The sequence below is a fragment of the Pteropus medius genome, unplaced genomic scaffold, assembly GCF_902729225.1.
Source record: "Pteropus medius unplaced genomic scaffold, Ma_sr-lr_union100, whole genome shotgun sequence".
In the NCBI taxonomy this organism is placed as follows: Eukaryota; Metazoa; Chordata; class Mammalia; order Chiroptera; family Pteropodidae; genus Pteropus; species Pteropus medius.
Window position 1 is genome coordinate 2,606,286 of NW_024349796.1, and position 25,899 is coordinate 2,632,184.

The 25,899-nt window shown below is 38.4% G+C and overlaps 1 protein-coding gene across 1 annotated transcript in view; it reads left to right on the plus strand.

The window, feature by feature from the left end:
* The window catches only part of SDCCAG8 (SHH signaling and ciliogenesis regulator SDCCAG8), a 210,673-nt gene that overhangs the window by 58,630 nt on the left and 126,144 nt on the right, over window positions 1-25,899 (plus strand). The window contains exons 10-12 of the mRNA XM_039883232.1: window positions 1,612-1,764; window positions 9,059-9,193; window positions 12,076-12,192. Of these exons, the coding sequence (XP_039739166.1) occupies window positions 1,612-1,764; window positions 9,059-9,193; window positions 12,076-12,192 (405 nt within the window). The remainder of the gene's footprint in view (window positions 1-1,611; window positions 1,765-9,058; window positions 9,194-12,075; window positions 12,193-25,899) is intronic.

The following is a 25,899-nucleotide window of genomic DNA, read 5'->3' on the forward strand; positions in this document are numbered from 1 at the left end:
TGATTCTTTTGTTCTTCATGTCAGCCTGCTCCTTAGCTTAATATACTTAATGCTGACTCCTGAGGTTATGTTGGTTTATGTTCAATAATCATTTTATTTCATACCAGTATATTCATCATATTAGCAAAAGTTATGAACATTTTTATTAGGTTCGCATAAAATATTTTTCACAAGAACAATTATATTCTGAAGCACAAAAGTCTCTAATTCGTAATATTTCAAGCTCCAAAGGCTTAAAGTTTGGAAAAATTATGCTTTTTCACTTCTTGTAAAATCTAATTTTAAATTTTCCTTTCAAAGCATTCTCCACTAGAATTGGACTTGGGACCAACTCCCTAGGAGAATCATTTTTATAGTCACTGTATTTGTTTATCAGGTAATCTGAGACGATTTAGTTTTAACCTCATACTTTACCTAGGAGTACAGAAACTTTCTGAAAGTGTTTGAAAGAAATCAAAGTTTAATACTTTCCAGATGAAGAGGGGAAAATTCACATATCTAGATATTTATCGTCTGTATTTGTTATAGCTTTCACCAGAGGGAGGCATAGCCATGAATAAGACTTACCGCAGTGCTTACTGAGACCATTTCTGTCTCTGTTAACAACCAGTGAGACTGTCAGATTTATAATCACACAGTATGTGAGTCATATATCATTTGAGTTTCTTTTTTTTTTCAATTCAGGGAGTAATAGAGATGGGCGAGGTAGATATTGTAAATAAGATATTGTAAATAAGACTAACACACTATAGAATGTCTCACATTTTCTGTGCTAAACACCATAATTTGGGGGGGATTTTTTAAATGGGATTTTGAAGCATAGTTTATTATCGGGTAATCTATATCAATATGTTATGACTACAGCCAAGAGGAAGTTATAGATTTTTTACTTCTGGAAATGAAGAGTGGGAAATTTAGACTAATGGACAATTATGGATTATTAAATTACCAGAAATGGAAGATGACAGTTCTCATTTTATAAAACTAAGTAGCAAATGCTGTTTTGAGTCTCCTTTGTCTTAACTTTTGATTACTGTCTAATTCTTACTATAGTTATGTATGTAAGGGGAGAGAGCTAAACCTTACCTTAGTTATATTTAAATAAACTTTATTATCATATAATGTTAAAAACAGATGCCTGTATGTAAAGATAAACACAATATCTCATTTTAAAAATTTTCATCTGTTTATCATTTAAGGTATTCAAATAATTTTTAATCATGAGCAGATGAAAAATTAATTAAATTGGATACTGATATATTTCATGTAGTATAAACATGATCTATAACTGAAAAAACTAGAACAATTTATTTTTCTGTTCCCCCTTTTCAGAATTCTTACTCATCAATAGCCCTCATCAAGGCCCGTTACCTAAATTTTGTAGTTGATAAGTTAATATAACCTTAATTATGAAAATTGAAATATGTGAATAAATGTAACATTTGAATACTGTTTTATCAATAAGTGGTATGAATAAATAATGTAAAATTTTTCTAATTGACTTTATGGTATGTTTTACTATTTTAAATAAAAGTAAAGCATAACTGTGTCATTTTACCCTTATTTTTTTCAAATCCTAAACTCCTATGTTACTGTGGCTTATTCTGACAGGCCTTAATCCAGTGTGAACAGTTTAAGAGTGAACTGGAGAGGCAGACAGAACGACTTCACAAAGAACTCGCCTCTCAGCAAGAGAAAAGGGCCTTGGAGAAAGAGATGATGAGAAAAGAAATAACCAGAGAAAGGGAGGACATGGGCTCAAAGGTACGAAAGAATTCCGATTGTTACCCACGTTGCAGGGAAATGTTTGTGGCGATGTCACCGATGACACCAGAGGCCGCAATTCTTGAATGAACTTTAAATCTTAAAACTCTACAAGTAGCCACATTTCCTGTAACTGGGGTTCATAAAAGTTTTCTATTTTTCCATGTATTTTTCAATAAAAGTTATATTCTCTGACCTTTCCAAATAGAATAAATAATCTATTTGATTCCATCGTATGAAAGTAAGAAATGTATTTTAATCCTGCCGTACTGTTCAGTTCCCTCTCTCACGTCTGTCAGAGGAGAGCAGGTGCTTTTCCGGTACCCGGATTTTATTTCAACTTTGGCTAAATCAGAGAGAGATGATGACCCCACTTCATCCTTCACCCCAAGTTAAAACTTGCAGAAGATAAAACACTTGTAAGAAACCGAGTAACCAAGAAAAAGTGATCATATACGCTGTACGAAATAGGTTCTAACATTTACATGAAGAATAATGACCAGAGCCCAATGAATAATTGAGGGGAGAAATGAAAGTCAAACAAAACCGATAACACGAAAGGGGCGGTGTCTGAAAAACAGTAACAGAGTGGGATACGGGGTCGAGCTTTACAGTCGCTACAATAGAGTAAACTGAGCAAGATGTGGTCCCCGAGGTAACCAAAACAACTGTTACTTGTTTGTTCTTATGTTTTTAAAACGTGAACTCAGTACCCTAAATACCGTGTTATAATATTCCAGTGTATAGTAATTAACTCATACAGCAAAAATCTACTGAGTATCTGCTCTATGCGAGGCAACGTGCAAGCCTGAGAACACAAAAAAACACAAATTCTGCCTACTGAGTTTTAACTCTTATGGGTAACCAAGGCATTTATCATAAACTCTCTTGTCTTTGTATTCTTTTCCAAAGATTGCGCCGTCAAGACCTCACTATAGGTCAGTCTAACTGTCTGCTTTCTCCTTCCTGGATTGGTGATCTCAGCCTGTGAAAATCCCACGACCTTACAGACGGCACCACTGTACACTCATGGCCTTCGGTGTCCACGCTTCTTTCGGAGCTTCCTATCAGTCCTCCTACGCATTCCTCTGTCTCCCATTCATTCGTCACTTAACAGATATTAATTGGAGGGGCGAGGATTTTGGTAGTCACAGGACCAATGCAGCCCTCTCATGAAGCTTACAGTCTAGTGGGGGAGGCAGACATTAAACACATACTTTCATAAATGACTTCCTAATTACCACCGTGACGAAGGTACAGTGCAGGGTACCATGAGAATGTGTAACAAGTCAATGTGACCTCGTCTAGACAGTCATAAAAGACTTTCCTAGGAAGAAATTTGGAAAAGGAGACTCGAAAGGGCCAAGGAGGGGAGTGGTCAGGTGAAAAATTGAGCGAAGAGAGTTTTGGACCCAGGAAAACACCTCCAGGCTGAAGCCAGAAAGGATTGTACTTCCTCGGAATTTGGAGCAGGCCCAGGTGGCTGGAGCGTAGGCAGTAGTGGAAGATGCGTTTGGAGAAGTCTGCAGGGACCAAGTAATGAATGGCCTTAAAATCCATGTGAAGCATTGGAACGCCATTGAGTGGCTTTAAATTAGGCAGTGTCCTGATGCCCTTTATCATTGGGAAAAAGTCATTCCATCTCTAGATTGGAAGGAGAACCGAAATAAATGCCTAGGGGTCAGTGCGAGGTAATTCTAGTCCACGTGGAAGGTGGTGGTATCTTGGACCCGTTTTTTAGGGACTATTTCATATCACTTTTATTCTCCTCGAATTCTCGACTGTCCTTTTTCCTCATTATCAGCCGAGAGCCTTTCTTACCTAACGAAGAAAACTGAAGCTATTAGGTGGTACCCATCTCAACTATGCGTCGCCCCCCCTCACCTCTGCCTTAAAGTCAAGCTTCACCTGCATCCAACTCGGTGAGGGTTAAGAGGCGATCTGACCCTTCATTCCCAAATGACCTGCCCCGAATTTATTCCCTTGTCACGCCCTGCCAAATCTTTAACCTTTCCTTCACTGCGGCCCCTCCCTTATCACGGAGAAGATAACTCTCAAGTTTCTCCCACAGTCTTCCTTCTAATCTAGTGGATCTCAGTCTTGGCTACTCAGAAATTCTGAAAATCTCACCGCCCAGTCTACACATTAAACCAGTTGCATCAAAACAGTTCAGGGTAGGACCCAGGTGTCCATGTTCTTTGAAGTTGTCCAGGTGATTCCAGTGTGCGGCCAGCGCTGGAAGCCACCTCGGTAATTTCACATCCCTCCTTACTCTTCCCCTTAAGAGTCAAGTTTCTTTCAAGATTTGTCTCACGTGTTGTCTTTATGTTTTCACTTCTCGTTCACTCTTCGGCCCACAGCATTTCAGCTCTGTGCCCATAGACAGTGAACTTACCATCGCATTGTTCAATGAAGGCCTTACGCTATTTTTAGTGAATGTTTTTTAGTTCTTATTCTCCTTGAAAAGCTGTCTTTCCTTGATTTTTCTGAATCTACATTCCTGATTTGAAAGAAAGATGGTGTGTGCCTTTTAGATTACTCCGAGTTTAAGGTACGTTTGAGACAATGAAGGTAACACATCCAGAAAGCAGCTTAAGAAAGAGATCTAGAATTCAACAGAGAGCTATAGATTTAAGTGTTTTTAATACTACTGTGTCTTTAAACCATATATATGTTATCGAGTTATGTATCTTTAGTGCTCTGGTGAGCTCCCAAGCCAGCCCCTGGCCCTTTTCCTCTCCTGGGGGAAACACTATTCACCCAGTTGCCCAACTCAGAAATCTGGCTGTCACCCTTATCTCCTCCTTCTCCCTAACCCTACGTGTCATCACGTCACCAAGTACTAGAGATTCAGGCCCCTAGGGATTTTACATCGCCCTGTCTCTCCATCCACTGCTGTCCCCGTCTCCCCCTCGGATGATTCTCACAGCCCAGGTGGTCACCTCGATTCCAGCCTCACCTTCTTCCAGACTGTTCTCGAAACCACAGCCAGACGATCTTTCCAAAATGACCATCTCGGTATGTCAGTCTCTTGCTTTAAAATTCTTTCACGTCTCCCTGCGACCCCTTGGCTAAAATTTAGGACTGTTTAGCCGAGCGTGGAGACACTGCAGTTCTCTTGGCTCTCCAGTCTCGTCTTCCTTGACTTTCCCGTTTTGTTTTGCCACCATACTGACCTCCTCGCGCTCCCTCAGGCGTGCACACGTGCCCATCTGCCACGGTCTTGTTTCATTTCCTGATTGTGCGCGCTCTTCGCCCCCTGCCTGGAGCAGTCTCCCTCCGCCCTCTCTGACAGATCCTTCAAAGTTCTTCTTGCTACCACCTCTACTCACAGCCTCCCAAAGATGAACCGGGAGCCTCTCCTGTGGGCTCCCGTAACTCAGTTTATTGCAAATTCTTTTTGAATTGTTTGTCTCCCCTAATTCACTGTGAGCCCCTGGAATGTATGGTCTGTTAACATTCTCATCGCTCGGCACGTTCCTCTCACAGAGAGTATGCTTGGCGAATGTTTGTTGAATGAATGAATGAATGAATGAATGAAGATGCACAGAGGCCTCATACCTTTGGAAAGGTATGACGAAAATGCCGAGGGTTCAGAGGATCAGAACAGATCTCTGTCCTCAAGAGATCGTGGAAGGCTTTGTGGAGAAGGTGGCATTTTTTTTTTAACTGAGCTTTGAAGAATAGGGAGCATTTAGAAATGCAGAGTATGGCAATGAAGACTAGCTGCAGCCCACATGCATACGGCATGGAGGGAGGAAAAGTGTGAACTGAGCATTGGGCATAAGAGAGAACAGCATCAATAGCAAAGACCAGCTATTGTTCACACCTGAGAGATCTTTATTTTCTGGGTTATTCTGTGGAAACCTTTTTGCCTTGCCAAGTAGTTCTACTGTATAAAAATACGTCGATGAGAATTCCTGATCAGAAAGGACAAAGGAAGGCTGGAATGTGCCAGGCGGTATTCCAGGTGCTTTCATAGGTAACGGAACCTCTTTCTTATACTGACAGTTATTTCGTGAATTAAGGTGACAACAGAAAAGCAATGTGGATCTGAGTCAGAGTCATGCGTTTTGCCCTCAGTAAGTCCTGGGTGATATTCCATCTCCAGGTCCTGCCCTAAGAAAGGATGTGTGAACGAGCCGCTGACAGTTGTGTGAGCACTGCAGCCAGTGTCGTGACCAGGAACTGGCGGAAAGTGGCTCTGGAGTAAAAGGCTTTAGGGCCGAATCTAACTTGACCTTTCCATGACCTTGAACAATTCATTTAACCTCTCCGAATTTTAAAGGAGTAAATCATGGAGTTAATTTACTCAAGGAATTCACTGGATTAGATAAGATCATGTTTTGAAAGTACCTAATATAACCCCTGGCTTAGAGTAGAACTTTATTAAATTTTAGTGACTATTATCATTCTTATTACAGAGAAAAAGTTATCTCATTGGATAGATTTCTTGGATCTTCATGTGAGTAAAAGCAGACAGATTTGAATACAAAGCCCGGCATTACTTTTTATTTATTTATTTGAATGAACTTAGGCAAATTACTTAATTTACTGAATCTCATTTCTTTTCAATGAAAATTAATCCAATATAATTCTTTCTCCAAGGGGATTAAAAGAGAGGATGTGTATCTTACCGCCTAGCACAGGAAGTCAATCTAATGGGGAGGCGAACAATTGATCCTAATAATACACGTGCTCTACAGTTAGTGCAGTCAGAGCAAGCGTCTGCTCTCTCAGCCCTCAGCAGTGCTCTGAGGCATTTCGATTGTCTTTCTTTTCATTGTTATTCTTCGTTCTTCTTCTTTTTTTTTTTTAAATTTTGTAAATTTCGTCTGTATGGGAAGGTCTAGGAGAGCAGATGCCTTCTACCTAGACAGGTTTTGAATCATCTCCCTATGAAAGGCACTTGCTGTGAGTTTGTGTGCTGTCTTCAGTGAAGGTCCTTGGTCGCATGGAGCCCCTCAGGTTTGCTGGTTCGGTCATTCGTCATATATTGATCGAGTGTCCTCTTCGGTCCGTGCATTTTCTCAGTTGGTTCCCTTGACAGTAGCCCTTTGCTAGAATCCTTAATGCTTGTGCCTCTTGCATAAGGAGCACTTTATTCCATGTTCAGTACACGAGAGACTGCTTTAGTGTAGGAATTTCTCTCACGCTCTCCCAACCTGGGTGTCCTTGTCTCTTGCTCGCCCCTGTCAAAGTTGAAAGGACTCCCCCGATGTCAGCGCCCTGGGTACCCAGCAGTGTTGCAGCTGTCTGCGTTCCTTCTGTCTCTACAGCAGATGTGGGTGGAGAAGCTCCTGCAGTGTAATGGTGACTTCCAGATGGTGGGCATGGGGGAAAAGAAGGCGTGACAACAGGAGGGGAGGCCTCGGGAAGTGGGTGACAGGAGGGAGCAGACAGGTAATGGGCAGAGGAAAGAAGTGATGGGTGGCAGAGGGAGGGAATCGTGGAAGGCGTGTGACTTGTTACATGCCTTATGATAGAAACTGACTCAGTATTTACAATTAGCAGTTCCGCTAATATGTCTACATGTTTACTTCAAAAATCACACAGTGTTAATATGTTTACCATAAGCTATATCTCCACATAAGTAAATAATATATATGACTTTTAGTAGCTGGTAATTAAAGTTTGTTGCTGCCGTGTGATTTCAAAAAAGCTATAATTACACATTCATGATATGGGTATTCATGAACCTGAATTTTTAAATTAAGGAAATTAAATTAATATCTGTGACTTGTTACACTTCTTTTGACCTTTAATTTCAGGTTCAGATTGCAATGTGCATAAGGATGGTTTGTAGCTCGGTAGTAGTAAAAGTAATTCTGTATGCAAATTATATTCATAGCAACTCTTTTGATGATAAGAAGGACATATAAACAACTATATATGCCAAATATATAATTCTCCACGATCCCAGAAAAGTTAATACATCTACTGCGTATAAATTAGCAAATAGCTAAAGGGCTTGTTATATTCCTATGTGTCCGCTGTAGTGAGATGTGTATTTTGAAGGCAACCTTGATTTTTATCACAAAATTTTCATCTCGATTTCAGTTGTAAAACTGGATCCACACCCATGTCACTGTACAATGGTAGATTTCAAATGTTATTATTTCAAATTCATTAGCAGTTCTCGTTTTAACAGTTTAAAAACTGATAGATATCTCTATATATTTTGCTCTGGGATAGGTAGCATTTCTTCTTTATTTTAAAATCGCTAATACAAATTAAGAAATTAAGAGTCTAGAAAATTTTTACTTACTGGTTAGAATAAAATGTAATTGCAAACAAACAAACAAACAAACAAAACTATAAGGCTGAAATCTAAGATCTAGAAAGCATTTCTAACCCTGAAAAGAAACACTAAGAACAGGATTTCCATAGAGTCCCTCAAAAGCCAGTTATTTTCATTATCCATTTATTCATTAAACATTTGGAGCCTCCAGAAACATGCCCTTGAGGGACTGCTAGTCTGATGAAGGAACAGACAAGTGGAGGTGAGCGTGGGGGTGGCAGAGGTACACAGAGGGGCTTGTAGAGCACGTGCCACCACTGGTGTAGCATGGACGACAGTCAGTGTGGACGGATGCCAGCTGCGAGCAGCAGGCACGGCTGTCCCGTGCACATTAACTCAGTATCAACCCTGAGTGTACGGCGGGACTTCGATCTTGTGCCGGGAGCTGGAGGTCCAGGAAGCCTTCCTGGAAGAGAGGACGTAATGGCTGGTGGGATCCTACTGGAGGAATAGGGCTAGCTGGGTAAAGGAAGGCGGGGGTGATCACCAGTGGGGAGCTGCAGAGAGAGCCTCCTCTTTAGTGGTGTCGGGAAGGGGAGTGGGTTTCATGGCACAGGAGCAGCTCTCTAAATATCTGCCTCTAGCTCTCCCAGTCAATTCTTTTTATGCCTTCCATGTGGGGGAAGGGTTCAGAGTTGTCGGATTTTTCGATACCCCCTCTGAAATTTATTCATGTCAGTCCCTTCCATAACTTACGTAGATGTCTGATATCTGTCACCTTAGAGTTTCAACCGAAACTTTGATTTTATCATCTTGTTATGTGTTTTCCAAAATGAGGGTGGAGACCAGGGAATGCATAGGAGGGAAGTATGTATCCCAGTCACGGGGGACAGATGAGTCGCAGAGGCAGAGAAGGGTCCATAGCCAACCTACAGAGAAATGACATACAGAGAGGACTCAGTGGCTGTGCCGAGACTGTATTAATTCAAGATACGTTTACTATTTATTTTGCCAAATGACATTATCATTTAGGATTTTCATTTCCTCTTACAGATGTTGACCCTGTCTCAGAATATCGCCCAGCTGGAGGCCGAGGTGGACAAAGTTACAAGAGAGAAGGTTTCGGCTGTCAATCAACTAGAGGAAATTCAAAGCCAGCTCAGTTCTCGGGAAATGGATGTCACAAAGGTACAAAGAGAGAGATTAGTTGAATAATTACTTAAATATTTTCTTTGAAAAAAATTTTCCTAATGTACAAAGTCCAGAAAGAAGTTTGCAGTAGAAAAGTTTTGTTATTTTAAGATAATAAAAGTCCACAGTACCTCCTATCAGCAGGCCCTTTGCTGGGTGCCACACCTGGAAAGATGAATTAGACTCACGCAACGTCCTGAAACAGTTAAGAGTCCACTCGCTGAGACAAACTTGTCAATAAGCAAGTTTCATTCCTTTAATTATCAAATAGTGAGTAAAATTGTATTTCAAAATTCGTTAATTAGGAGTAACATTTGCCAGAGATAGCATAGGTTTGGTCTTCATAATAAAACTAAAAAACATATATTTACAAGACGAATAATGTGCTTAACATAAAAAATTTTCCACCTCCCATTCCTATTCAGACTTGGTCTTGAAAATCAAGATTCTAATATTACAACTTCTTTTTTTATTGGTCTTTAAATTTATGCCTTAAAATGCCACAGTGTTTGCTGTATGAGCATCACAAACTTGTGAACCTAGAAATAAAATGTTTAATGGTCTTAACTGGCTAATGTTAAGTACATATTTAAGAAACACTAGAAGTCTATTTCCATAACCAATTGCTTTAACACTAAGAAAGTAAATATAGGCATACACGATGTAGTAAATTAAAGGAATTTATTTTTGACCAATACACACACAGATTATTGTGTTTAAAATACATGCCCTTTTCAAATTGAAATTTACTTCTCAACATATTTTTCTAAATTTCGACACATCTTTAATGCCATTGCTGCTTTACAATTCAGTAAGTAAAGTGAACTTTAACATGTATTAATACAGTAATTAAAATGAACTTTAACATTAGAAAAAGGAGCCTATTTTTTCTTTTTCTCTCTCGATTTTCTCTAATTATCATCTGCTTTCTAAAATGCAAGCTAGCGAAAGCAGAGGTTTAAAAATATCCTATTTGCCAGTATAATTGATGTGCTGGTGTGAAGGGAAGAGTAGAAATGAGAGAATTGGTGCAGAGGGATGGACATGGTTAACCCAGATTGCGGGGCGAATGCTGTGGCAAGACGTCATAGCTCATTTCCGGGAGAGAACTTTCCGCTGAGATGTGCACAGTTCAGAATGAGGATACTCTGTCTTTAGAACTGTCCGGAGGGTCCCAAGCATCAGAAGAACACCTCGCGGTTGCTTCCAACCTTGAGATAATATAATTCTAGTTCCGTTTAATTTGTCAGTTTATTTTAAATAGAATTTAAATGTTATGGATGAACTTAGTAAATGCTACACTAAAAGTAGTCAGGCAAGGGAATTTAAAAAAATAAAATTAAAGGATAAAATAATTTTAAATAGGACCTAATGCTTAGACATTTATTACATATAATAATTCTGTCTTGGTGTTGAGTTTTAAACACCATGGTTGTATAATTGTTATTTTCTGGTATTATCAAGTTCAATATTTTTCATTTCATTTATACATGTTAAACAAATAGATTGGAACAGTGAAGAACTAAGAAAGAAATAAAATTAGAGCCCCTCTTATTTTTTCTTTCATTCTTAATTTTAAAATTTTATTTAGCTTGAAAATTAATAACCTTCTGTAAATTACTATTTCTTTTTTTTTTTGAAATGGAAAGGATCAACTGTCACACATGGAAAGCTTTTGAATTTCAAATAGAATTTTTAGTAATCTTATTCTTTTTCTAGCTTAACGAGGGCCGTGGGGGAAAAGCTTAGTGAGTTTTTCTTCTGTCTTGTCACTATAACTTTTGTACACAGCTTAGTCTATTTTTAAAAATATTTTTTATTTGAATATAGGAAACAGGAAATACATATTAGTTTTCTGAGGTTCTGATACCTCAGTAATGATGAAACTAATTTCCAAAGTTCTGATCATCATTTTTGGAGAAATATGAAAATCGAAAATTTTCAATCAGATATAATCATTGCGTGATACAGATTTTTAAAACTTGTTTTTGTAAATTAGAGGCTGAGTTAGAACTGTGCATTAATTGATTTCTCTACAGGTGCTCAGTTATCTCAAAGGCTTATAATTTCTTTGTTTAGGTCTGCTGATTGCACTTTCTAAATACATGTATCTCTGTAGAGGCCATGGATTGAAAAAATTATATAGGGGGCACTTTTATGATACTATGTGTGTTCATTATTTATGATATGTTAATATCATTTCACATAAATATACATTTTTCATTTATGTTGAATCTACAGTTACAAATGCAGAGTGTGCTTAGTTCCAGTCTCTGACTTTGACCAGATAATATTTCTTAACTGAAATACATAGTACTTTACATGATAAAATTGACATTATCTACGTGGCTTATAGTAAATACTGGCTACTACTAAAGTCAATAATATAGTCTATTAGCAAAGAGAAAAATTTCTTTATAAATTTCCTTAAATAAAAGCCTAACTTATAAAGTCTCTAAAAGAAAGTTTTATAACATAGTCTATTTAATCATAACAATTTGAATGAGTAACAACATAGCTTATTATATTAATTCAGAATTTTACCTAGTTAAAGTTGAAATGATAGTGCATTTTGGGTGATAATATGCAGTCGAAACTATTTTACATAATAAACTGTGGACACATTACTTAAATTCCTTAGTTATGTACTTATTTATCTATAACTTGAAATTGTTAGACTCAGTAATACCTGATATTGCCACTATATCTTGACAGAATATTATATTCAATGAATATTCTAATAGAAAGTGCCATTCTTAGAAAAGTTCTATTGTATTGTATTTTATTTATATGACCTCTAGGGGGCACCAAAAGATCTAATTGCAGGCATCGCCTGGTAGATTCCAGCAGCTATTGATCTAGTTTTTATAATCTAACAGGTGTGTGGGGAAATGCGCTATCAATTGAATAAAACCAAAATGGAGAAGGATGAGGCAGAAAAGGAGCACAGAGAGTTCAGAACAAAAACTAAGAGGGATCTTGAAATTAAAGATCAGGTAAGAGATGACACGAGAGTAACTGCAGGAATTAAGACATAACTACTTTTCTTCCCGAAGTTGCTGTGGTTACATTTCTAAGTCACTTCTTTCAATTATATTGTTTCTAACTAATGGAACAATTCAGTTTACACCATTAAAAGGATTTCATTTATAGTTGCCTAAAATTATCACCTTTCACATGAAATGGTGAGAATACAACTGCATGCATATAAAATTCCAATCTGACAGGTCATAAATATACATTTGGATATGTGTATCTATTACTTACAAAAGTAAAAAAAAAAAATGTTCTAATGCACAGTTTGAACCTAAAATATACGTACATAAAGTTCTTGAAAGATGCCAACTTGAATCCAATTTTAAGTGTAAAAGTTTAAAATTTGTAAGATGAGATGAGTTGATATGTAAATATGTCAATCAAATTGATTGTTGGCAGAGTGAAACCAGTTTTAACTAAGATAACCATGAATACGTTTGCTCAGGATGCCTAAATACAGTGAAATTAGAAATGTTAGGGGAAAAAAATGCTACTTACTTCAATTTCAGTTTGAACAGATGTTTTATGTTATAGCTTTGTTGAGATCATGTATATGTTCCAATTTTAATTGACAGCATGGATAAAGAGTCTCACTTTTGATTTTCCATTTTTAAGTTACAGTGCTGAACATTGAAGGCTTACATTCCTTATATTATATTCTTGATAAATCTATTCAATTAAAATAAGACTGAGCTTTTAGTGTCAATATGTTAAAGAAATTGCTACAATTTAAAAGTAAATTTTAAAAAATACATTTCTAGTTCAAAGGTTTTTATCGTATTCTCCAACACATTTTCCCTTTCAACCCTAGCACCTCTCTATGTAAATGATGCAAACACAATTGGGAAAAGTATTGAAAATATAACTAATAATAATATTTAGTATAAAAAGTTTTTTGAGTCAAAACTGAAATCCCTGGCATTAAATTAAAATCTAAACAACCAAAATCAAATTCTGATTTTGTACCACTACATTCAAAGTGTTACAGAATTTTAAATTTTCAGGAGAATTTTCATTATTAACATGCACAAATAATGGACCTATTTTATTCCATCCAGTTGGGGGCGTGCCTGATAGTAGAATTAAAAAATCTTTTCTATCAGAGACTGAAGGTTAGGGCTACCAAACCAAACACAGAACTTCCCTTTCCTGATTTATTATGACTTTTTAAATAAAAATATCATGTTGGCATGCTCACTAGCATTATTATATACCTTTGTGTTTTTATAGTATGTGCCAGCATAACGTTTTGAGCTAACTGGAAAAATATAGCAAGGAAGAGTCTCTGAGTTGTCTAATATTATATTCTAATGTTCTAGAGAGAAAAAAAAAAACACTATAGGAACAATTATAGTATCACTTGTAGAGGAATAACATGTGTAGAAGTATTTGTAATATTTGTCTTTTAGCAGCACTGTGTCTCATATCTCATTTTAATTAACCAGCAATGGTGTGGGGGCTAAAGTTGCAGGATTTTAAAAAAGAGTTTTCATTTGTAAACATTTCCTACTAAACAGTGAAACACGAACAGTTTCAGAATGATTTTTAGTGTTTTTAGAGAGATGTGCCTGTTTGGGAGATCAGAGCGTTGGGAATAAAACCTCTGAACGGTTACAAGATGTTGGTGGTGGGATGTGCTTGTTACCATTTTTCTTTGGACAGAACGTGAGGAAATCTTATAGGTAGTCTTTGTCACTATTTTGTATTGAACAGACAGTTTCAGAAAAGAAAGTGGTGGTGTCTCATTCCACGAATGATCTGAAGTAGCAAGGCAGCAATTGTTCTCTGGTCTTTCAGCCATGACCTGACCTTCTGTCTTTAAGACCCAAGAGCTACTTTGCGTGGCCGCCATCTGCACTCAGGAGAGAAATTTACATTTAACTTTTAGCAGCTGGGCAAGTCGAGCGTTTATCCGAAATACCTATAATAATACAAAGTGTGTTTAACTTTTAAAGTGTTACGTATTGTGCAGTTCAGAAGAACAAGAAGACTACCTCTAGGTTTACAAAAAGGTGTTCCTTGTAACATAGTCATTTTGTTCATATTTTTGTTAATCTGAACACTTCATACATTTCTGAAGTAGGTGGGAAACTGAGATTGGAATGTGGTGAGAACAAGAGCGTTTTTGATGTATACAAACTAGGGCAAATGGCTGAGCACCGAAATCATTTTCCTTGTGACCCGAGCCTTGACTCTGGCATAATTAGAAGGAAAGGTTAGGAGAGGAACAATAGAAACCTCTTCCTCCCACTTTCTCCCTTTCTTTTTTATGTCGTGTCAGGAATCAATGGGCGGATCATCCTTCCCATCAACTCCTTTGTATCTCTTCAGCTCGGAGAGCTCCTGTCAGCCTCAGAGGATGCTTCTTGCACCAAAAAAAAAAATCAAAACGACACCAACAAAAAATTTTAGTATGAAGGAGAATGAAAAATCTGTATTCTGATTTTTTATTAGAAAATTTGGGTAGGCAACAGCCACACACACATATACTCCATCGTGGGAATTTAAAATATACATTTTTTTTAAAGGCTAAAGAGAACATCATCTCGCTGGTTTATCATCAACTTTTTCTTCTCCGTCTTCTCTTCTCTAGCTTCTTCCACTTCTTCTTTTGCTGAGGTATTTAAAGCAGATCTCAGACATTACGTTATTTCGCCCATAAATAGTTCAGTGTGCATGTTTGAAATATTTTTTCCTAATCACTGTTATCACACCTAATGATAATTAACAATACTTCTGTAATATCAAATAATGCCCAACTCGTATTTAAATTTCTTTGACCATCTCAGCAATATTTGTTTTACAGTTGGTTTATTCAAGTCAGGAAAATAGGTATATTAGAATGTTATAGTATCACCTCCAATATAGGAAATAAAGGGAAATATTAAAAAATTTCAACTTTCTTTGTCTTATTAAATTTCATACCCAGTATTTTGATTGTGCTTTACATTTATAAGGTGACTTATCATTTGAAAGAAATATGAACGAATCCTTTGGCAGACGATTTGAAGGAAGCCCCAGTCATCAAGCCCAGAGTCCCAGACTCCTAGTACAGGATTGATTTCAGAGCCTACGTCTGGCGTTAGGGACGCTGCAGGAAGCGCTGCTATCACCTGGCATCGCAGAGGTTAGCCGACTCTGAAATCACTGGAATTTTCTTTGTCCACTTCCATTTTGGTAGGTGAATCTCAGAAGGTGATTCTTGCCAGCCCCTAAGCTTTGATCAGGGCCTAGTGTAAAATGAAAATGCAGAGCCCTTTGTTCAAAACACAGGAAAAAAGTGAGGTTTCAGGTACAAAAATATAAACCGTTTTCCTCTCCTCCACAGTCTGTCTCTCCACTCACCCCGTTTATTCGTTTGCGGTTTCCCGCCGGCTAGGTCAGTGCAGCCGAGATCACAGGAGAGGGCAGAGCCCACAGCCACCCGTGACTGCGCACGCGCCCCGTGCATCTGGGTTCGCCCTGCTTCCTGCCACTACCTAGCGCCACCCAGCAGGGGGGACGGGCTTGCGGGGGAGTCCTTCTTCCCTGTCCTGAGGAGGCCGGATGCACGACCCGCGGAGACCGCAGCCTCCATTGGGGACACAGCTGGTACCTGGATCAGGGTGAGCAGAGGCTCCACGCTGAGGACACTGCCGGCCTGGGACAGGGGTGGCCACCTCAGGTCCTGCCCTGAGACGCTGGGGTTGTACGTACTCAACCCGGCCTTCCCCAGGCTCCCATCCAGGCTCCCGCCGGGGGTTAGAGGACAGCAGAACATGTGCCGCCCTGGGCGGAGGACAGCAAGGTGGAAGGGCAGGGGCCAGGAACAGGAAGCTGGAGGGAACAAGTGCTTGAGAGCTGCCCTCGGGCTACCTGGGGACAGTGGAGAAACGAGACCTTGCTGGGGAGCCGGGCTCCACTGTCTCATCAGACTTAGAAGCACAAATTCTGGTACAAAACCCTTAGGAATTTCAAGGTGTCGACCGCAGCGCGTTGAACCGCGCGCACTGATCCGGTGCCCAGGAAGCGGCCTTGGTTATGGGGCGGAGCAGAGAGGTTTGCTGTGCTGATGCACGCGTCTGTCCCCCCGCTGATGCCTGCAGACATGCACACACGCGAAACACGCCCGTGTGCCCTGTGTCCATGAAGGGGGGCGACCAGCCACAGCCCCCGGCCCAATCCTGCCTGTCGTCGGTTTTCACAGGTAAAGTTGTCTCAGAATCCAGCCTCACGCATTTGCTAATGTATTGTCTGTGGCTGCTTTGCCGCTACAAAGGCAGAGTTGAGGAGTGGTGACAGAGACCACATAGCCCACAAAGACTAAAATATTTACTTGTCTGGCCCTTTACAGAAGAAGTTTGCTAAACCCTTCCCTAAGTATAGAAAAACAACTGTTCATTTCCCTTGCCTTATGAAAATGTGGGACATTGAGTTAGAAGACGCATCAATCTTAAATGATAACTTAGTGGTTTTAGAGTATTTTACAGTACGGCAAATATGCCACATCCCTGGTCTCTTAATCATCCAGCGGCATTGCCTGGTGACTGGTTATAGTGTCATTATCTTATTAGTGGCACCTGGCTTAATAATGGCTTGGATAGGACTATAAATATAAATACAAATATAAAAATTGTCTTATATTTACAATTTTGTTTTTAGATTGGTAAAAAATCGTTTAGAGGGAAGACTTTCTTACTAGTATTGTGTAAGTTATAACTTTGGAGTTGTGGCTGCCGTTGAGTGGGAAGCATGGAAGTTCAAAATTACCTGAACGGGATGATCAAAGCAAACATTCAAGGGTAGAGCAAAAGAAATAGATTAGAAAATGTACAAAAGAAATAGATTAGAAAATGGGCAACAATGATTTGAAGGTCACTTATGTCTACAGCAGTACGATTCAGTACTTTGATACTGACATTGAACGTGGACCGCCTCACACAAGAGTCACTCTCTAAGCTCAGTGAATTAATCAGGCAGTGGGAAGAAGTGCGTCTACTTTGTATGTCTTTGTTGTAAAGATGAGAGGAAGCCCTGCAAGTCCTAAAAATAAGTCCTATTTAAAGTTGGAGAAATAACAGCAGTAAAGAAAAGTTGCAGACCTGTACCTTCGAGAAGACGGAGCAATTGCTCACTGTCTTCAAGGACTCGACAGATTTTTTCAAGGAGAAAGCGAAACACCTGTTCTTGATCTTCAGTATGGCAAGCATAAGAATAGTGATTTAATCGCAGGAACCGGAAATCACAATAGCCTGAAATAAGAACTTTTTGACAGTAGGAAGATGGAAATAGATTGCCTCACCAGGCAGCAGGCGAGTGTCTTCCCTGAAATTTTAGTTTTAAACAGTAGCAGTGATGTGCTTGATTTACCTGAAGACCCAACTCCTTGACCTCTAAGGTCCACTGCCTTCTATTTGATTCTGGAAACATTCTAGAAATATTTCTTCACGTTTGTTAGAGTGGCTAGTGGTAGTATTAAGTCTTTTTCTACTTGTAACTTAGCAGCGACAGTTCGAACTAAAGTCCTGTTCAGCTCTGTTCTCTCTTCGTGCCTGTAATTCTGTATTCTCTCCTCAGAAGACTGTTGGGGAGTGTACTGAGGTAGTAGATGGCTTCTGGAGAGCTAGACATCAGAGACTCATCCAGCTACCACCTGCAGTCTCACTTCTATCTCTAAAAAAATGACTGGGAGAGGGGCCACTTGGGCATGTCGCTAGCACGTGTAATCACTCGGTCCTGGTGATGACAGAGCTGCTCTCCAGTGTTCTTCACACTCTCGCTCAGCGCTGGAGGCTTAGCACGTTCATTCCCTGCTGCTTGCTCAGACGACAGCAGGTGCTGAGGGCTTGGCCTGCCCAGACCAGCACGCGAGACCCTGTTGGGGTGAGAATCGGAAGACCCAGGTCCTGCCCGGAGGGAGTTTATATTCTAGATGAGGAGACGGAGTACACATTTGAACATACCTTAAAAATACTCGCAAAGCAGCATATCGACAAGTGCAAATTAATGTAGTGTGAACTTCGTGCTGGCTACAGCCCATCAGAGGGAGAATCTGGTTCCGTGTGTGATGCAATAAAGCCTTTTTTTTTTTTTATAGCATCTTCCCTAAGTATGCCCTGAAGCATTGTTCAGCATACTTAGATAAATTTGTGTTCTTATCACAGCCTAACCAAGAATTCTGAGAAAATTCCTCAGCCTGGCGTATGTCTAATAAATCAGCCTCTTTTGTTCCTGCGCCGTGTGATACTTGATTGGGACAAATAGGATTCTGTAAATAATTGAAAATAGCTTCATTTAATAAAAGATGATTGAACTTATTGTTTTTCTAAAACACCATGTGAAGTTAGTGCCTTCATTTAAAATCATAATTATGTTGGTAAAGTCACAAATTTAGTAGCAAAAAGTAAGTTTGATTTTTTCTTTTTTTTTTTTTTTAACAAAAAAGAACAGTACCAGATCAACCCAGTAAATGGAATCCTTGGGGCATCGCATATTTGGTAGCTTTGTAATGACTTGGGCAGCGGTTTTAGGTGGCAGAATATATGTGTACCTCATTCAGAGAAACATTACAAAACTTCACAGATTTGAAGCATTTGATTTTCTAGCAAAGATGATAATGCCGTTCACTATATTAATACAGTTTTTAAGATCAAATGTATAAGCACAAACAATATATCTGAAGATAGCAAGTTAGAGCTATTTAGGAGGTAAGAGCACAAATAGGAAATAAAACGAACCCATTTAGACAAAAATACAACCTATGGAATAAATATATAAATATAGAGGTTCGCCTTCTGATAAGAATATAAAATTGTAAACTAAACTCAAGAAACATTTTTGTTTTATGGAAGTCAAAAGATTCATCAACGACTGGTCCTAAATAAGTATATTTTTTTCTATATTTTCAATTTTATTGAATGCTACATGTTTTGGTCCTTAATTTTTTTTTCTTTTTTTCTTATTTTGACTTCAAAAGTTGGACTCACGAGGCCAGTCTGCCAGCCTCATGGAGAATCTCCTCAGGTACCAAGTCTGCGAGTCTGGTCGCTCCCTGGGGCAACAGTGTTTTGAATGAGTGTCCATGCAGGCCAGCAAGCCGAGGAGAATTAAACGTAGGACAGTCCATATGCTTTACAATCCAGAAATATTAGTACCAAAATTCAGTATAAATGTTACTAATTACCACATATGTATTTAAAAACAGTATTTATTGTATAAACATAAGCACATTCACAGAAGCCAGTAATTCCATCCCCCAATAGAGCAAATTGTTTTCATTCTTCTGTTTTACCTTCCACTTTTTGTCCATATGCATATATGACAATTGCAAATAGTCAACATAGCCTAGATGGAATTTCGGTTTTTACTTTTTTCACTTAACAATATCTTAAGCCTTTTGATGTGGTGCTGCCTGTTCTTCATAGTGATCACTTTAATATGGCCATTTGCACATACTCGTAAAGTGAGAATAAGTCAAGTTTCGAAGAGAACAGGCACTTACCACTTTGGAATCTTTTGTCCTAAACTTCGCTCGTTGCTTTAATTCAACAACCATATATTGTGTGCACTGTGCTGGCCTTGAATGAATTTCTGTTCCTAAAAAAAGGAGTTTGTAAGACAGGTATGCAGATAAATATATGTCGATGAGAACATAGCAGCTGTCACCGGCAAACTACGAAAGGGCCTGGGGGTTTAGAAGAGGGAGAGATGGCATCCTTGAAGAACGATGAAGATGTCACCCAGTGGAGATGGGAGAGGAAGGCATTTCTGTTGGAAGGTCCAAAGTGGCAGCTTGAGCAAAAGTTTGGGGATGGGAAGGAGCGGGGAAGGCGGTGTGGGGGAAGGAGGATGCTTTCAGGGAACATATGTGTCTTCATTCCATAGCATATTTGCATAACTGACCTCAATATCTGAAGTACCATGTCTCTGTTATAAAAGTTTCTCCATAGAAAATAGACTTCTCTAAGGTTCAGAATCCCAGTGTAATTGCCTGCTTATACCATGTTGCACGCCTGAGGTCAGGCACAGAAGTCGTATTATATTTTGGGAATGTTTGCATAGGTTTTTCATTTCCTTTGTAGTATTTTCTAGGTAGTGGAGCAGTGATAAGATTTTCAAATTTTAGATAACATACAATAAAGTGTCATTTTATTAACAATGTTAGAATCGAGTAGGATTCACTTTCTAGAAATAAAGAATTGATGGTTACTTTACTGATTAATAGATTTCCACATTGCTGATGATGGAAGGCGAGATGCAGAGTTCGCAGGGTCCTTACTGCCTTACCTGAGGGCGGTCAGGCGGAGGACCTGAACTCGTGATTGAGCTTCTCAGCTCAATTCCTGAGCAAACCTCCCGGAGCCTCACTTCCCCTCTGAGTGAAGAGAGAAGCTTGGAAAAGTAATAGCTAAGGTGTTCTCTAGCTCCAAATTCCTGTGCTTCTCGAAACATAGGAAATGTTTCTCTGCCTCACTTAATTATGAATTAAGTATTAATAAAATCAATAAAAATTACATGGGTCTTAAATGTCATTCCAAATTTTCCAGTTATTCACCCTGATTTTATAAAAATGACACTTCTGTTAAGATCATGAGAATATAATTTTACTGTCCTTAGCAATTTTCGATCGTATTCTTTTCATTATCATTAATAATAGAACAAGAAAACATCTAGCTTTTTAAACAGTTGAATTTAATGACAAGACAGATATAATTTTATTTACAGTAAGGATTAAAGCCCTGGTCTAAATTAAGAATAAACTTCTACTGGAAAGGTTTTAGGCAACAGCAAACTGTCTCAAGTAGTGTTTTGGTGGAGTTAGCCAGCTTTCATGAAACCGGTGGGAATTAATATCCTCAGCCCGTTTCTTGTCTGTGTGAACTCACGATCCCCGAGAACTCGTCAGTGTACCCGCTGGGGAAATGCAGCATTAAAAGTTAATGCTTTCACTTTCAGTTCTCATTTGCTGCCCTCATAAGTGCAGCCACGGAATGAAATTCTGTGGCAGTTCTGGATCCCGATGGCCCAGAATATGATTATATTAAGTTTTTGGCTTTTTGATTTTTTTAAATTATCAAAATGAAAACAAAAAATTAATTCTCTTAGAGATTTCACTTATTCCTGGCATGTTTCCCTGACCGTCATTGGCGTTCAGTATGAGAGACCACCCTAGACAGAAATTGTAGACGTAATTGCAGGCTGCTCAGGACTATTAATACATTGCAAGGTATTTAGATTTTCACATTACCCTTCTTAACAGACGGTCAAGGTGATGTAACCCTTTTTGGTGTTAGCCACTGTACTTAAGTGGATCAGTTACACTAACATTTAGTGTTTTCAAGAAAAGACAAGAAAGCAGCAGTGTCCTTATTTCTGGCCTGTCTCTGCCCTCCCTGAGAATGTCTGGGGTTCCCTAAGAGGAATGGAAAATTCTTTATATAGAATCTCTCTACTTATAACTGAAGTTTTGTAATTCTCTCTCTCTGTCTCTCTCTGTCTCTTATTAAATCATGCAAATATTAGCATCAACCTGGTTTCACACATCACAAGTCAGGCTGTGGTTGGAAGTTCTCATTGAAGTGCGAAGGCGGGCTCCTGTCTTCTTAGAGAGATTGGCAGCCAAGGGGAAAGGGGAGGCAAACACTTAGGGAGATCTTAAGAAGATGAAGGAGAAAGAATCGTTCCACCTGGAAGATCATCCCATCCATTGTAAATACTACCTTTTCTTTTGGACCCTTCTTTCACTTGCTCAGAATTTTCTGCATAGAAATCTGACTTCAGTCGTATGGAGAGGTAATTTCATATCCTAATTTGAATTAGAAACTTTAGGGTGTCATTTTTAACTTGTCTCCACACATAGTTTATCATAGAATAATAAGACTAGGCAACTGTTTCTTCCCTAATTTACTGAAGATCAATTATGTGTATAGTGATTGGAGCCATGCAAGTTTTTATAATAAGAACCAGACACGTTTTAGTATAAAGGGGAAGTTAAGACAATGGATGGATCGAATATTTATTTATATCTATATTTTTAAATCTGTATGTGGATATATACCTTTATATATCTTACTAATATATAACATAAAAAGTGTGACTTGATGATTTTTCTTGAGCAGAGTCTGAAGTTTGAAATCTGTGACTGCTGGATTTAGGCTACCTTAGATTTTCCTCATCGGCCAGGAGAGAAAGACTCTGCATTTGTTCCAGTTATAAAAACAAGAGGAGAAAAGAAAAGTAGAGGAGAAGGAAAAGAAGAGTAGGAGGGAAAAAATGAAAAAGATTTTAGAAGGAATTATAAAAGTATTTACCCTAAGAACAATTGAGCTTTTAGCTCTGCTTTATTTCATATTAAACCATAACTTAGAAGAGGCAAATGTGACCACACACTCATCATTATATTCCATCAGTTTTTTCAGGAGAGATTCGCAGTAATGGATTTTTTAATCTATAATTGCTACGATGACATCTTCCTGCCCCCACCCCCACCCCCATCCCTTGCAATTGTTGATTGTCGAGAGTAATTTCATGTAGCTTGGCATTTTTCAGAAGACGCTTTTTTAACCACATAACAATAAAATTCATGAAGCTATTTTTATCCATAGTATCCCTTATTTCAATGGCCACATATGAAGGACAAAAGGGAAGGCCTCAGGTAATAAAGAGCAATGGCCTGGTGGGGACTAAAAGCCAAAAAGACCTTAATGACTTGGTCTGCCCCCTTCATTTTGTAGGAGATTAGACTGTGAATGAGCTGAGGGTGACTACTGCACTGGTATGCATTCATTAATTTAACTAATAGTTACTGATAACCTATCATGTATCACTCACAAATAGGCACAGGGTTTGCAATGAAAATAAGTTTATTGCTCAAACAACTCTTATGGTTTGGTGAGGAAGTTTAATGTGATAAACTGAGGGCTCAGTAGAAGGAGTGGCTTACTGTGGTGGGAGTGGGTTCAAAAAATTCTGCTAAACAATCAATCCATTTTCAACAAGGATAACTATGGGGAAATAATAGTTTGCCAACAAACGGTGCTGGTAAACTCGTTCTCCCCATATAAAAGAATGAAGTTGGTCCACTACCTTACTCCAGATGTAAAAATTAACTCAAAAGAAAGACCTAAATGTGAGAGCTAAATTTCTAAAACTCTTGGAAGAAAACATAGGCATCAATCTTTGTGACCTTGGACTAGGCATTGGTTTCTTAGATATGGTACCAAAAGCAAGCAACAAAAGAAAAAAAATAGATAAATTAATGTTCAAAAATGTATAGCATTCCTATACTCTGATAATGAATTATCAGAAAAAGAAATGGAAAAAACAATTCCTTTTGCACTTGCAACGAAAAAAGATAAAATACTTAGTAATAAACAAAACATGTGAAGGACCTATAGAATGAAAACTTTAAGACTTTATTAAAGAAATTGAAGAAGATGCAAAGAAATGGGAAGATATTCTGTGTTCTTGGATTGGAAGAACCAATGTAGTTAAAATGACCTTATTACCTAAAGCATTATGCAGATTTAATGCAATCCCTATCAAAATCCCATTGACACTTTTTAAAGAAATAGAACAAAAAAACCCATCAGATTTGTATGGAAACACAAAAGACTCCATATTGCCAAAGCCATCCTGAGAAAAAAGAACAGGCTAGCGGTATCACTCTGCCCGACTTCAAATTATACTACAAAGCGACAATAATCAAAAGGCATGGATGGTATTGGCAGAAAAACAGACACACAGACCAGTGGAACAGAATTGAGAGTCCAGAAGTAAACCCATGTTTATATGGACAAATAATTTTCAACAAAAAGCCAAAAACATACAATGGAGAAAGGAAAGCTTCTTCAATAAATGGTGCTGGGAAAATTGGAAAGCCACCTGCAAAAGAATGAAACTAGACTGTTGTCTGTCACCACACACCGAAATTAACTCACGATAGATTAAGGACCTGAATATAAGACCCAAAACAAAAAATTGCATAGAAGAGAACGTAGGAACTAAACTCAAGGACCTTAGACTTAAAGATTTTATGAATTTAACCTCAAAGGCAAGGGAAATAAAAGCAAAAATAAGTGAATGGGACTACATCAAACTAAAAAGCTTCCGCAAAGCAAAAGAAACCATCAACAAGGCAACCATCTGAATGAGAAAATATATTTGCAAGCAACACCTCCGATAAGGGCCTAATATCCAAAATACACAAAGAACTCATACAACTCAATAACAACAACAACAAAAAACAATTTAAAAAATGGGCAGAGAACTTGAACAGACTCCTCTCCCAAGAAGATGTGCAAATGGCTAATAGACATATGAAAACATGCTCAGTTTCACTAGCTATTAGTGAAATGCAAATCAAAACTACAGTGGGATACCATTTCACACCTGTTAGCATAGCTATAATCAACAGGATGAGTAATGACAAGTGTTGGAGAGGGTGTGAAGAAAAAGGAACCCTCATACACTGCTGGTGGGACTGCAAATTGGTACAGTATGAAAACAGTATGGAAGTTCCTCAGAAAACTAAGACTTGATCTATCATATGATCCAGCAATCCTTCTACTGTGTATTTACCCCCAAGACTTGAAAACATATATCTGAAAAGATATTTGCACACTGATGTTCATAGCAGCATTATTCACAGTGGCCAGGACATAGAAGCAACCAAAGTGTCCATGATAGATGATTGGCTAAAGAAGCTGTGGTACATATATACAATGGAATATTACTCGGCCATAAGAAGAGATGAAATACTGCCATTTGCGACAACATGGATGGATCTCGAGATAATCATGCTAAGCCAAATAAGCTAGACAGAAAAAGTTGAAAACCACATGATATCACTTCCATGTTGTCAGGATATAAATCTAAAAACAAACAAACAGAGACTCATGGATATGGACAATAGACTAGTGGTTACCAGAGGGGAGAGGGAGAGAGGTAGATGGGGTAAACGGAGTCAAATACATGGTGAGAGAAAGAATTCTAACCACAGGCAGTGAACACAATTATATACGTGTATGTTACACTTGTAATTTTTTTTTATCATGGCGACATTGGTTAACGAAATCCAATAGGGTTTCGTAAAATTTGAGATAATCTGTGTTAATCTCATAGCACAGTATATGACAGAGTAATTGATCTCTAAATGTTAGTAATTATTTTTACTAATGTTGTTATGATTATTATTTACATTCTCCATCTTTGTCTCTCTCTCTTCTGACTGTTCCATTTTATCTAGTTGCTTTCCAGAGTCATGATGATAACCGAATATGATGTTTCTGGTATAACCTGACCAGTACATAGAAGTGGGGCTGTCATCTAAGCTTACGTTAATCGAACTTTAGAGCCAGTTATCACTGGAGTTGTGTGTTTATCAAACATGTCTCATTGTGAACTCTCATTGAGCTTAAGTTCAGTTAAAACCTCTAATGGCACCCCATCTGCTACCTGCAATTGAGCAGTAAATACAGGTATTTGCCTTTGTCTCTCTGCAACGTGATCATTTTAGTTTGGACCTATTGTAGCCTGAACCCTTTTGGATTCTGTTTGTGACATTGCACCATAATAAATAGTTCCTTTCAAGTTCACGTCACAAACAAATTTGAGCAGCACACCATTGTTATTATCCTCATTAAAATCAGTGAGTGTAGTCCTGTCCCCTTTGTTGAAGACCTTTTATG